Source organism: Mauremys reevesii, linkage group 6 (genome assembly GCF_016161935.1).
Source record: "Mauremys reevesii isolate NIE-2019 linkage group 6, ASM1616193v1, whole genome shotgun sequence".
Taxonomy (NCBI): Eukaryota; Metazoa; Chordata; order Testudines; family Geoemydidae; genus Mauremys; species Mauremys reevesii.
In genome coordinates, this window is record NC_052628.1 from 18,674,381 (window position 1) to 18,690,057 (window position 15,677).

The 15,677-nt window shown below is 40.5% G+C and overlaps 1 protein-coding gene across 14 annotated transcripts in view; it reads right to left on the minus strand.

Moving 5' to 3' along the window:
* Nucleotides 1–15,677, minus strand: part of TCF4 (transcription factor 4) — a 316,652-nt gene that overhangs the window by 188,016 nt on the left and 112,959 nt on the right. For all 14 annotated transcript variants that reach the window (XM_039542743.1, XM_039542741.1, XM_039542744.1 and 11 more), the window contains one exon: nt 13,783–13,879. In XM_039542743.1, the coding sequence (XP_039398677.1) occupies nt 13,783–13,879 (97 nt within the window). The remainder of the gene's footprint in view (nt 1–13,782; nt 13,880–15,677) is intronic.

The following is a 15,677-nucleotide window of genomic DNA, read 5'->3' on the forward strand; positions in this document are numbered from 1 at the left end:
GCCACAGCAATCAGATCATCTTCTCACTCAGTCTGCTCCTCCAGTCTTCTAAGAAAGAAGCTCCACTGACATCGTTCTTGATTTGTTTCAGTATCAAGTCTAGTTTTAACAATGCCAATGATAGGCGGGGGCATGGCTTTGGCATAGCATATGTGCAGCTGTAAACAAATATAGGATCCTGGGTTTGTTCTTGATATATTGTCCCAGTGTTGTAGCTAGTAATGAGCTCCTACCAAAATCCCAGATATGGATACCTCTTATGTATTGGCCAGGGCCAAGGGTGGTTTCCAAATTTATATCTGGATCTCTATCTCTTTATCAGATCAAATATCTCTTTTCTGGGCCATGCCAAACTCCAGCATCCAAACACCAATGTACTTTGATGTGGAAAGAGAGTCATTATCCATATTTGGATCTGAATCTGGCATCCCAGGCCCATCTTTCAGGGTGGTGGAAATGGTTATTGATTTTTGAGACTCAGAAAGACAGTTAAAAATAAATACGTTATTTTTAAGGTAAGTAACATTTTGTGCCTCTCAACTTTGGCAATGTGTCTTCAAGCTCTAGACATACAACTTGTTATTTTAGAAGGTCTTGACTGCTGTACGATACCAACCATTGTGGTCCTGAGAATGGTCCCTCCATCTGTTTTCCCTACCCCTCCTGACTCCAGTTCCTGACAAACAGCTCTGCTGGGCACAGAAATAATTGCCTGTCTCTCTAACACTTTCCCATAAACTCTTCTGAACTTCTATGCAATTGAAAATTTGCAGAGATCCAAACTAAATAAAATTATGACTCCATACTTGAACTGAGACCCACATAGTGTATATACTCATCTTGTAAAGTCCTCCAACAGTGAAACTGTCCTTCAATTATTAGCTTTTAATATTTCTCCTCTAAAGGAAGGAGGCTCTGAAATTGGCACTTAAACACCTAAAGCTAGTGTTTGGTTACTTAAGTACTGATTTCAGCACCCATATCCAAACATTATATTTCATGTTTCTTTTAACCAGTTACCCATACATAACAATGAATCCTGTTTTTTACTATGTATGGATCCTTAAATTAGATAAACTCAGTATATGGGACGGGGAAGGGATTGTCTTCTCCTGTATGCACAAAGGGTCCCTGATCCCAACTAGGGCCAGAGTATGCTTGTGCAACACAAATAATAATAACCTCTTACATTGTATCCATATTGTTGTCCTATTCAAAGCCTGATAACAAAGGGTATTCCATGCCTCTTAGCATGTCACAGACAACATAACTTGGAAGATGGTAATAATACACTGGAATGTGACGAGGAGGGGGACAGGAACAAACTATGGTGAGGTTTAGGATATGGGAAGAGATCCGGAGTCTCTTGGTCTCCTCACTTGACTTCAGTCATTTTTTTATTTGATTACCTGCTAAATTTTTCATACATACAATAAATAAAATTGCTTAGTAGATACTCATTCAGTTCCAAAACCAGAGATTCTAATTCCCCCCCCCCACCCCACTCTCCCGGTTACGAGTTGTTTTATGCCAAAATGAAAAAAAGTATTAAAATTGCCACAATTATAATTAACATTTAACAGGGATACATTATTGACATTTAATTGTATTGCAGTTGTATCCTGAGGCCTCAATCACAAAATGGGCCTCATTGTGCTGGATGCTGTACAAATGTAAAACAAAAGTCAGCCCCTGGCCTAAGGAAATCACATCCAAGTGAGGACAAAATGAAACTGGTGGGTATAGAACAAAACGGTGGTGGAGAAAAACAAGGATGACTAACAGGAACAACTCTTATCTGAGTCAATGGGGGCTATACTTTAGCATCAATGGGAAAACATACAATAACTCTCTGCCTTCTGCCATGACTAATCTAAGGGTATGGTTGTGCATGGCTGCAGGTTCAGCTGACATACCCAAGGTAGATAAAAGACAGCTATTTCAGGTATTGGGACAGTGAAGCCATGACCATGTGAGCTGCAGCACAGATTTGCCCCATGTATAATTACGCAGGGTTTGTGGCAGTTTTATACAGCTAGCGCTGCTGCAGATTCGTTGTACTAGGACTGGAGGCTGAAGCAAGCTACATTAAAGCCAGTGATTGCTGTCTAGAACCAGTGTTCCCTCTAATTTTTCCCACGCATGTGCGGAATGAATTTTGTTACACATCACCTCCATATTGGTGCCCCTAACAAAATTAATGTGGTGGGGGTGGGGCCGAGAGGTTCGGAGTGTGGGGAGGGCTCAGGGCTGGGATAGAGGGTTAGGGGGGTATGGGCTCCAGCTGGGAGTGCAGGCTCTGGGGTCACGCTGGGGATTTGGGGTGCAGGAGAGGGCTCCGGGGTGGGGCCAGGAATGAGGGGTTTGGGGTACAGGCTGGCCCAGGGCTACGGCGGGGAGAGAGGATGCCCTCAGCTCTCTCTCTCCCCGCAGCAGCACCTGGGCTGGGGGGGAGCGACACCTGTTCCTACCACAGCAGGTCCGGGGCGGGGGAAGAGGCATCTCTCCCTGCCGCAGCCCTGAGTGCCTCCGCCATGCTTAATATGCCGACGTGCAGCTTAGAGGGAACTTAGCTCTAGACATACCCTAATAGGGGGCCAATCATTACCTTTTTCCTTGCCAAGAGACTTTATATGTCCCAAATTTTACATAGAAACCTCTAAAGTGGCCTCCTCCATCCTTATAAAACAAAAGAGATGAGGTTCAGTTTTAATCTTGCTGAGGTTTTCTATGAATTTTTCCAGTTCTGACTTGCACGGCATTCTATGAACCTTCTCCTTCATCTTCACCGGCTACACATTTGTAAATATTCTGTGGTCATTAGAATACAAAAAATCATGTGTGTCAGCTATAATTTGTTGTAAACTCATGAGGCTTTGCCCAACAACACCACTCTACCGCCCGCAGCATAATGCAACAGGAGATATCATACATCAGTTAAACATGTTTCTCCTTGTAAAACTGGGAGATACATATGTCAGGCCAACTAATAGTACTAAGTACAAATAACAGTACTAAGAAAGGTCCATTAAATGGGGGCATTACAGAAGGAATGTATACTTGTATGCTTCTGTACAGGAATAATACAATAACAATTTAGGTGTCAGAATGAAACACAAAATATTTCGGATATCAGTAAGACAAATACTTGTCTCTTTTTAAAAGTGAATGATACATACATCACACCAAATATAGGATAAAAACAAGACAATATTCAAAGAAATTGCAGAAAGAAAGAAATGAGCTAAGATCTAGTAATTAGGCCAGTACCAACAAGAATCAGATGGACAGACTAAATAATAACAACATAAATACCTAGCTCTTATATAGTACTTTGATAGTGCTTTATAACAATAGATCTCAAAGCACTTTACAAAGGAGGTCAGTGTTGTGACAGTGCACCCCATATTCTTCACAGTGATATTATTATATGATTATGGCATAATTACAATGCATTTTGTACAAAATGGATTATGTGAGGTGTCATTGGAAAAGTTATGATTTGCTGAATATGATTATCCTATTAGTATGCGTGTGTCATTTTTTTAATCTAAAGTAAGGAATATTGACTACATATCTGTATTTCAATCGTGCGGACTCTGGGTGACTAGCCTCTCTGATACAACAATGAAGAAACCAGACAGTGCTGATGGACCATCAACAAAGACAATGGACCCTGGAAGAACTTAACCTTCCTGTGACCATTCCAAAACAGTCTGTAAGTAATGGCTGCTATGACTCAGCAAAGTATGCAAGGGCATTTTGGGGTGTCTATATTTTTCTACACACTGGTCTGGGAACTGGTTTTGGAACAAAGGGTTCCCACTATATGCTAAAGCTATATAAGGCAGGGAGTAACATCATCGGTTCTCCTTTACTCCCCCCAGAAGAGGATTCCTGAAAACACCTGAGGAACAAAGACTGAACTGGGGGAAGCGCAAGATGGTATAATTTTGGGTTTATACTCCAGTGGGGGGGTCCTAGGCTGGGCAACTGGTGGTAATTTGGCTATAGCCTCTCTATTGTTGGTTCATGCAGTGGCTGGTCAGAGAGTCTGCATGTAATGCAGCTGGGTGTGTCCCTACCTGTGTGAATGCTGAAGGAAGTGTAGGAGCGGAAGCCGGTCTGCAGCTTATCACAGAAGCACAGTGTGAGAGGGAGCCCAGGCTGGTGGGTCAGAGGGTTCAATGATACCCCAGTTCCAGGTGGCACCCCAGGGGAAACCTGTCACAAGTGTCATTAGGGATAAGGAGACATATTTTTTGTTTGATTTCTTTCCTTGTGCTCTTTGCTTGGATCAGAGAACAGACAGAAATGCATTCTTTCTTTTTCTTTCTCTCGCTAAAAAAAATACAGGTGAAAGTAGAATCACCACCTGATCACATAGAATAGTCTCAAGCAATCAAGGCAAAAAGAGAAATACCATGTTACTACCACATTTGGCCTTTCCCAAAAAGGCATTCTCAATTTTGATATGGACCATAAAGAGTGCCCTGGAAAAAAGCTTGTGAGTATAGTGAAACACAAGGGAAAAGAATCAAAAATTGCTTCAGGCTCCAACATTTTTTCTTGGGAACCACTCACTGCTGTTTCATGGGCACAGTTCAAGCTCAGTCCAAGGCTGAATTAAAGGGTTTCTGCAATGGGAGTCAAACATATCTTATTCAGTGAATGAGTAGTTATTCAGTATTATATTTTTTTTAGCCTCCTCATTCAGTGTAGGGTGGAGGACTTGTTGACAGCAGAGGGCCATCCAAACCATTCACTGAACAGAAATGTTATTAGCTTTTCCTCTTGAATGCTTCTATGATGCTGTCACCATAGTACACAAGTGCTCCACAAACACTAATGAGTTTATCTTCACAAACACCCCTGCAAGATTAGGTGACATTATTATTCCCAATTTACAGTTGGGAAACTGAGGCACACGGAGATTAACGAGAAAAACTGTCAGACGTGTCCACTGATTTTGGATACCCAACTTGAGAATCCTAGAGCTTATTTTTCAGAGTACTTAGCTTTTTTTTTTTTTTTAAGCACTTACTATGTTGAAAGCACGGTTTCAACTAACTTCAGCTACAATTCTGAGTATTTAGTGTTTCTGCAGATCTGGCCCCAGATCTCTCACATTGAGCACCCAGAATATGAGGAACACACAATTAGTAGCCACCTGTGAAAAATTTGGCTTAAGTGACTTGCCCAGCGTCACACAGGAACTCCACGGAGCACAGGCAAGGATAGACTCTGCTTCCTCAGGATGGCTTCAACTTCCTTAACCATAAGACCATCTATTCTCTTTCTGTGGTCCCCCGCCTATACACTCTACACCTTCCAACTTCTGCAACAAATGAGGCAGCTGCCCTACATACAGTAGCCTTCTTCACTACACAATCCTGATTCATTCCCTGAGCACCATCCATCCTATGCAGCAGAAAGCCCATGGAAAAAATAGGATGTGATAATGTCATTAAAGAGTATATCATAATGCATATGCACAAAGGGCCTGAATTAAGGTTGCACAGGCAACCAAAGTTGGCGTTTCCTAACTTTGAATCTTTGATTTAACAACCTTAATGTTCTTTATTAATGACCTTAATGTTCTTTATTTTTTTAAGTGATTTCCTAATTTAAAAAACAAAACAGAAAAACAGGAATTCTATCATTTGGAACAGGAATTCTATCATAGTTGGGTCATCAGCAGTTTTCAGACCTTTATAGCAACAGCAAAGACCTCAATCACTGTAGGCAATGGAATAACTGACAGCAGCAGTAGACTGTTAAGAGGAGAGGGATAGCTCAGTGGTTTGAGCATTGGCCTGCTAAACCCAGGGTTGTGAGCTTTCTAGGAGATATCCTCCCTGTGGATGAAACACTAGAAAGGGAAAAGACACATTTTGCTGGAGGGAAGGAGTCACAGCTATTTCTTGACAGCAAAGGAATGGAAAGACTCAGTATTCCTGGGTTCGTTTCCAGGTTTTAGAGAGAGAATGTGATTTAGTGGTTATAGGCCTCTTCCCCCTAACCTGTCCCTGCCTATCCAGCACTCCTGTGCCACCCCCACGCTCCCCTCCACATTCTGGCTCCTGCAACCCCTTCTTCCTCTGTGCTCATATTTTCCCCCTGTAGTGGACCCCATGCCTCACCTCTCTGCATTCAAATCATTCTCATTACCAGCAGTGGGAGGATTGACAGCACAGGAGAGAGACTCTGCCTTTCCTAAGTTACAGGATCTTGCACAACAGTGGCTCCAAAGCAGCAGGGAGAAGCAATGTCATGAAAAGCCTACTCAGCCCCAACAGCCCTGTGCTGGAGCATGCTCAGTGCAGAAGGAAGCTTTGGAGAATTTAGCAGCCAAGCTAACAAGCTTCTCCTGAGCACGTGAAAACTGAAATTTTTCAAAGGCTTATAAATTAGTCAATATAGGTGAATATTCGCAGGGTTGGAAAAATGCTCATCCCTGACACCCAGCCAACTTCCCTGCAAAATTTAACATCCCTGCAACAAAGCATGGAGATGCTTGAGCTTCTCAGAGAAACATCTCTAAGGATTTTTTTTTAAATATGGGCAAAACAGCATATTTTTCCTAAACTCACTCTAAGAAATCAGGGGACCATTTTTTCTGAAATTTAAAAAAAAAAAAAAAAAAAAAAAAAAGCTTATGTCAGATACTCGGTATGGAAAATTTTAGACCAAATAGTTATAAATTGGGAAAGTTATAAAAAATTGAAAACAAGGCCTTAAAATTGAAAATGTTGAGCAACCTTAATATAGGCTACCAACTCTGCCAATAATCACAGTAACTGAATAACTAAATCATGTCCAAATAAGGACAGTTCTTACAGAGATGAGTGCTGACATAGCACAGTATATATTAATACCCAAGGAACTCAAATATTTTTCAGATAATAATTTGTTACGCCTCGCAACTCCAATCCATTTTACAGATAGATAAACCTAGGCTAACTTGAGGGGAAAAAAGAGGGTAAGCAACCTGCCAAAGGTTACACAGCAAGTTAGTAGCAGAGGTGGAAGTAGAACTCAGGAGTCCTACCTAACACTCAGTGCTATACAATACAAAACACTGTTTTTATATGCCAGTTTTAATTAACAACATACAGTACTATATAATCTCACATAGCAAGATTCACCCAATTTATAGTTTAGCATCATTTGCAATTTTCCATCCATTTTACCTGGGGAATATGCCATCTCCTCAGAAATAAGAGAAAACCAGGCAAAAACTTGACAGGATAATAACGAATATTTACAAGACAGAAGAGAGGGGACAGCAAACAAATGCAAAATGTCCAGTTTGGAGAAGCAACTACCTGTCTCTGCTAAATTTCAAGGGCCAGCCCTCTGAAAGGCATGGTGAGAAAAAATTCCTATAAGAGGACAACCATGCACTGGGAAGGATCAATAGTGACTAGGCAGTTATGATGGAAGATACTTCTGGGGAAGAGACTGCTCCAGTACAGTGCATATTAACACTAAATCACATCTGTTTTCTTTTCTAGTTAGGAACAGAAAGGGAGCACAAAGATCCATAATCTTGCAATGACTTTGTCTTCACATACCGAAATTATTAGCAAAGTCAAAACTCCCCTGAGCCAATCACCTGATGCACATCAGCAGGGCATAAAGGAACCAGCATTACACCTGACAGCCTTCCATATCATGTACCCATTTTACAGCTAAGTGAAGTAGAAGCCATCTGTCCATATGACTCAAGGAAGCACCAAACCCACAACCTTCAGGACTATAAGCAAGTAGCTTAACCACTCAGCCACCTCACCTCTTTTAGACAAAATTTTGCAGCATTAATTTTATGCCAATAAATAGATTAGCTTGTTCAACAATATACATAAAATCAATATTACCAATGCTAGAATTATTTGAAAGGGAAAAAAATACCAGGAGAACTACACAAACTGTTTTTGTGTATTTTTTAAATAAAGCAAGCTTGCCTCTGATCTTACCAATGGCAATTAAACCAGCCTTTTAGTAATCTGCAGGTCTGGGTATCATTGAAATGGGTAACATCTCCATTTAGGTTTTTTCCTTCTTTGCACACTCAAATGTGATTGTTTGTCAAGTGGACTGTGCTACTGTCCTTTTAGTGGACTGCTGCTGGGATCTCAAAGCATTCACAACATTTCACCTTTTACAGTGTACTGGGTTACACTCAGGATGGTTAGAAATACTTTGAAGCAACACAAAGCTAAGTATTCCTGCAAGGCAAATTGAGCAGAGGAACTGAATTATAATGAACCAGGAGCTGTCACAATATGACCACAGTAACCCAATCAAAATATCAACCAGTAACCCGGATGCTATTCAAAGGTCACCAAATAAGCCAGGAGCTTTCTTCAACATCACCTGAAATCTCAATCTAATACTTGCAGGGAAATGTTCCATTAAGCTACAGGGGTTTTAGAAACAATTTACTGTATACTGGTAAATGATTTAATGTACTAGCAAAGTATCATAGGTAGGATCAGTTCACAAACAATGCACCTGAAAATCAAGCATCCAGTATGGAATGATATACAACTATAACAATGTATTCCATGCCCTGTGGTATTACTGGTTCTTGTATGTATTCATACTGGGCAACGCTCATTTATTGTTAAAATAAAACAGCCTAGTTGACTATTAGGACTCTGGAGACAGAAAGATAACTGCATTTCAATACATGGAAGCAACAGTTTAGGAGAAAAAAGTTATTTTCTGCATTCCCTACAGCCAATTATTAAATGGATTGAAGCAAAGACTAATTTAAATACTCCCTGCAAGAATTTGGACACTTAAAAAAATAAAACACATTTCAGTTAAAATACATACCTGAAAACAAAAGCTTTACAATATAGGCCTACGGCCACCACAACATTTCTACAAATATTCATGGCTCATCTGCATGCTGTCAATAACATTTATACCCAAAATCTTTCCTGGAAAACTACCTTTCTTCAAAGTTAAGATTCCATGCTAGATCACACACAATAAGAGCTAGATTAAGCCAATAAGGTAGATCCCCATGACAAGGAAGGAATGTAGAGGTTTGATCCAGGGATAGCTCCCAGAGGCACTATGCCTGAGACAGGCACCAGGCTTTTGAAGGCCTATTAGACCAAAGTTTTATAGAATGCAACTTTGCTGGCTGGAGTAAGGGTGGAAGGGAACACCTCAGCTTGGACTAACACTGATGTCAGCACTAGCTTCCAGCAGTCCTTGTGTTTTCTGTGCACAATGGCTGAGAATTGCATCTGGCCCCTGTTGTGAGGGGGAAGTATCTATTGGGTTTCCGGGAAACGGGGTGGGCGAAGCCCGCCCCATGCTAACGGATCCCCCCCCCAGCCTAAGGGAAGGTTCCACAGGGCCTCAGAAACCCACTAATTGCGGGGGACAACTAATAAAAGAACAGGGATGGGAGTGCGGTCAAAGGGTCATAAGAAGGGAGCCTGACGGGGACACCGAGCAGAGAACCCCGGACAGCGCCCACTGCTCCTCGAAGGTGTCAAGGGAGCCAGCGGACGCCGCCCAGAGGAACTCCGCCCGGAGACGTGAACGGACGAAGGATCGGAAACAAGCCCCACAGTCGCAGGAGTCTCCATTGGCCAACCGCCTCTCCCTGGTCACGTAGATGGCCATTTTCGCCAGGGCGAGGAGGAGGTTGACCAGGAGGTCCCGCGACTAGGCAGCAAGGTTTCTTTCATTTCCCCCCTGTGCTTTTGCCAACAGCAGAGCACCATACATAAACTTGACCCTGACTGTGCAGCTATAAAAATCAACGATTTCCTGTTCGCTGGTATAAGAGGGACATGCAAAAACACATCAGTTTACAGGTTAAGTGAATAGCACAGATCAAGGGCTTATTGAGGCCTTGGATGAATTTCTCATCTATTTTCATGTTGAGGGAATAGGAAGGTGATGTGGGTTAAGACCCTAACCTTTCACTTTTGTAGATCTAAGTCCAAAACTGGTTGAAAGAATTGGACTCAGGGTTGTACCCTATCCTTGGTGGCCATTTGATTTGCTAACACCATAAAAACAGCAGATCATTCAAACAAATGTGCTCAAGAGATGATCTGAAATACAACGGGTGTTGCAGGTCTGGATCAAGGTGCATTGGCAGTATACACACTGAATCTTGGTTTTTTTCCCATGCTCGGTATGCTTCTGTCTGTCTACACAGTGCTATTTATCTCCAAGAACACCAAAAAAGAAACAATACTAAAACCTCAGAATTTAAAAGACAATGAGGTAAAATGTTTAGGTTTATAGCTCACAGCATTAAAAAAAAACAAATATTTTAAAATATAAAAGAAAATTCAAAGGAATTAAAGTTGGTAACTCTTTTCTGTAAAATGAATATTGCTCATCATGTACTTTGCTGACATCCAACTCAGTTACTGAATTATTGCACTACCATAAAACATTTATATGAACATTTATTGTTAAGAGTAATAACAATGTAATGACATAGAAAGAAACATCTTAGAAGTTAAAAAATGCTGTTCTTTTAATCAGATAAAAACTATGGATTATGAAACTACTAAGGGCTTAATTTTGTTTTCATGCCACCATAAATCAGGTGTAACTCCACTGAAGTCAATACAGCTACACTAGTATAAAACAGGCTCCAGTTGGATGATAATCAGGCTCTATATCTGTATCAATTGCCAGCAGAAAGAAGAGCATGTGAATAAAATTACAAGTCTCTCTCTGCAGGTGCAAACTGCTCCGCAGTATATCTGTGGGGACCTTTTCTTTGGATAATTTGATGATCTGACAGGAAGAGTGAAACTGATAAAACATGTACTGGGAGCCACATCCCATATTAGTTCAGGATGGACTCAATTAAAGAAAATATGGTGCACTGTTTGTAATTGCAACAATTAGAATTCATCATAAAATCACAAATACAATGTAATCAGCACAAATTAATAGCAGTTTCTGTTATGGAAACGTTTGGGAAATAAACAGCATTACTGATTATTTTATTGAATTATTATCATCATCATCATCATCATTAATGATTAGTTAAGTGTGCAAAACCGTACAAAACGCAGAAGAAAATAAGGTCCTTGCTGCCCAGGGGTACTAAAGAATTTATCATGCCTCGAAGAATTCTCTCTCTGTATTTAAAATGATCTTTCTAATCACCAACTTTTGAAACAGTTAGTAAACTGCTCTCTGACTTTCTGCTCAGCAGAACATTGCCTTGGCCTCAACTCTGAGGCAGTTTTGTTAATGTCAGGTAAACCGTCTCGCCAAAAACAGAATCCTCTTCTGTTCAAAATCCACTTGAGGTGGAAAATGTAACACTCCGAAAACAATAACGACCCGTGTTTCAGACCAGACAGCTTATCTGACAGAACAGTACTTTCATTAGAAACAGTGGGAGATTCATAGACTTAGTAGCATTCTCTGGCATAGTACAGCAGATGGCCTTGGCTTCCACATTTAGGACTTGATTCTAACTATTGCAACCAAGGCGGAAGTGCACAGGGACTGCAGCAGAAGTTCCAGGAGGAGCTGACTCCTGGCATCTTGCTGGGGAGTATACATTGCAACAGCTCTCATCCGTCCTCATCAAAGCTCTGCTGGCCAATGCCCCAGAGGGTGGGGTACCAGTGCCACCAGCCACTACTCCTCTCTCCCATTTTGAGTAGCCAGCATCTGAGGGTGCTAGGAAAACACCCTCCACTCCCTAATGAGATTGTCTGGCCTCTGCATAGGCTAAACAGGGACACAGGGAGGCTCCTTGCGACATCATCCCTACCTCTTCCCCGCGCACACCTGAGCAGGTTGGGTACAATCTAGGCTTTAGGAGATTAGTGGAAGTGGGGGAATAAAAGTGTGGTTTACATGCCATTTGCTGCCTAAACTGGCACAAATTAAAAGGAATCTGCTCTAATTACCAGAGAATGATTTTAAATTAAGGTTACAAAATGCTTTAGATTGAGGGAGCAAGCTGATTGGCTTCAACAGTAGGCGTGCATTATTACACAATAACACACTTGTCAGAAGCTGTTAGCCTCTCTCTCTCACACACACGCACACTAATCTGCACATGGAGGAACATCAGTATTCTTATTTCCAAATGATTTTATTTTTTCAATAAATACACATACACCGAAACTTAAGGACACTGCAGGAACATTCCACATCCAGACCTTTCAGCATGATGACCGTTACAAACCAAGTGCTGCTGAGAGACATCTTGAATTTGACAGTGTTGGTATTTTCAGAAAAATTGAGGCCTGATTGTTCTCTTAGCTGCGGCTGTGAAACTCCCATTGACTTTGGCAATCAGGCTTCAGCAGAAAAATCACATTTAAGAAAAATGTTGTGTTTGTTTGTGTGTTTGTTTGTTTAAATCTAATCAATATGTTATTTTATTTCTAAAAATGTGCTTGAAAAAGTATTTTATTGCAATGAATACTTTTTGAAATAAGGGAAAGCAGCTTTTTTTCCCAAATGGGGGGGGGAAACAATTGCAGACTAATTTATTTGTTTATGGGTAAGGCAGGAGCAGAGTTGTAAGAGAGACAGACTTAAATTGCAAAGATCCACGTGAAAGGGTTAAACATGGAAGCATCACTCAGTCCAGTGGGGTTACAGAAGTGTGTGACTATTTGTAACGTATTTGCACTGCCTAAACCCAATGGCGTGAGTTAAGAAGGGAGTGTCAGAATTTCCTTGCTTTTGTTGGCTTAAGGCAGACCCTTGAAACTGTTGTAACTAAGTTTTGTGGGGGAATACATACAAATAATTACAAGCTTCAACATTATCCCGAATGTTAAACAACTCACAAGTATTTCCTAATATTAAAAGACAAGGCATATTTTAGGGGACTACATTACATTCACAAAATGATATATCACAGTTACAGCTCTCTGTTTTCTTTGGCTTACATTCAATCACAGCATTTCAGCGAGTTCATTGATAACTGCAGTAGAGGGAGGGTGTGATCTTGGCCAAGCTCAAGGATTACTAATATTTTTACATCATATATTTACTTTAACCAAACTCATTTATCAACCATGATTTAAAGACAGTAGTTATCATTCACTTGCAAATAATTATAGCCTTTCTTTATACTGCTACGGTTATAGCTGCTACACTAAATCCTTGCAAGCTTCATTAAAATGAATGCCGGGACGTCCAAGCTTGCCTTAACTGACTTGCCAAATGCCATGAGCTGAATTTGGCTTGTCTCAAGTGGAGCACGTTGCAGGCAGCCTCATCTTTAATCCAGAAGTTTGCAGTCCAGAGAGACTGCAAGTCCCAACGGGCAATGATCCATCACGATCCAGAGAAAACAATCGTTTATGATCTCAATCTCTCGTTATGTATCTGTTCCCTCTAAAGAATATTTATTTGTAATATTTTCAGCAACATTTTTTGAACTTTAAAAGTTCTGTTTAATTCTCTGCCAAGTGGTCACACCTTTAAAGAAAACACTTAAGCCTCAGGAAAGTACATTCACCGCTCTATGTAAAAACGCAGTCACTGCTTTAAATGCCATATACTTCTTACATGAAGAAAATAGAGGTTATTCAGTAAACAGCACTGGTGTACATTTTTCAAAATATGAGTTGCTCAAGAAGCAAAATTCATTATTTCCTCCCAAAGACTATGTACAACAAAACCCAAAACGCTTGGGAGAGGAACAGAAGCCCTCAAATTAAATTATGGTACACTCACTAACTTCCACGTTTAAAAATTAAGCCTTTGAAAAACAAAACCACATTAAGAAATTTGATTTCTTCTTACTTTGTATTCTGGAATTGACAAAAGGAGGAGAGAGATTGTCATGTGACCCAAGGTCCCTGCTTGCCATGTGATCATAGTGAGTCCCATCTCCATAGTTCTGTTAATAAATTGGGAAGGGGAAAAGAGTTTTACAATTTTAACATAAACATTTTCTGTAAAAATAACAGAGAAAGGAGTTATACTTTCCCCCTCGATTCTGAATAATGAAGAAAGTTTATTCCCTCCATTGCCCTCTTCCACTGGGTTTGTTGGGGGCAATGCGTTCCAAAATTTATTGGTTTAAAATTTTTATTTTGTTAGTAATTAATATGTGTTTATTTTGTGGATACACCTGCTTTGTAATTGAGATAATATACCAGGGAGCGTGGTGCTGTGCAAGCCATCGAATGTCTTTCATTTACTATGTCAGTCTTTCTGCTTTCATATCAGTTGAGGAGAAGAAAGAATATATTTGGTTTTTTTTAAAATTCTACTATCTGTAAGTAGAAATTTGCCATTTTAACCCAGTGGTTGTTGCACGCACACAAAGGCAAAATTTGGCCTGAAGTGTGTGGGTGTTTAATACTACTTTTCTCATTAAGGAACAAGACCCCAAAGCTGGGAGGATTAACCCATGAGCTTAACTTTATGCACTGTGAGTACTTCCACTGAAATCAATGACACTAGTCAAGTGTATAAGTTAAACTCATGCGTAAATCTTGTCAGGACCAGGGCGCACATTTTCAAAGCATCCCCAGCCTAGCCTCCCAGTCTAAACTCACAATTACTGTATTTGTGCAAAACCTCAAATGTAATCACAAAAATGAACAAGAGTTTGTCCATCTGTAGTGCTGCTATTACATTTGTATCTTCAAACACTGTTACTAATTTCTCACAGCACCTCTCTCTGGCATAGAAATATCATCCTCGTTTTCAGGTGGGGAAACTGAGATGCACAGAAGTCAAGCGATTTGCATAAGACAACCAGAAAGCTGATATGGAGCCTTGATGAAAATTCAGGATTTCCCCCACAGGACTGTGCTCATTTCTTTATATGATCTCATGATATACTGGTACACTCACGTTCAGACATGTATGCCTAAATGTGTGCGGAAATTTACAGGTTAATTTTCAAAACATTTTTTTTCCCTAAAAGCAACCACAAGTGTCAAGGGGGAAGAAAAGGATAAAAATAAAACTGACAGATGTGTGAAGTCATGATGTAATGGATGTTAAACCAGGTATAATAAGAAATGGTGATTGGCTTTTCCTCTTCTATGGCAATGGTTGAGATTCAATCCTGGTATGCAGTAAATGGGGAAAAAATCATTCTGCTCAGCTGGCTGCAGTGTAATGCAAGGCTAAGTAAATTTACTTAGAAGTGTCAGTTGGCATAATGTTAGCCAAAGGCAGAATCTGCCCACAGGAGAAAAAAAAAAAAAAGAATGGACTGAGTATGAACAATAACACTGTCCTTCACCTCACTGGACTCCTACTTTAGGGTGCTGGAACACAGCTAGCAATGTTTGCAAGCCCTGTTCCTTTACATTCATTACGAGACAATTAAACAGACACATAAACAAACTTTTTAAATAAGGGTGAAGCCACATTTTGCCTTGCATAATTTTATATCATGGATTTACAGAATACATGAAGAAATAATATTGATCCTGAAGTATATACTGTGATTTTTGAGCCCAATCCTCAGAACAATATTAAGGCCCTGATCCTGCAACTGGACTGGGGCATAGGCTCAAAGCTTCTGACCCCAGTGAGAGGTCTGCCCAATTAAAGAGCTCAGGACTCAGCCTTTTTCAGAGAGGGTGATTGTGCAACCCTTACTTACACTGGTGAACTTTTACTTATGTGAGTAAATTCAATGGGACTACTGAGGTGAGTAACAGCCCCCCAATGTA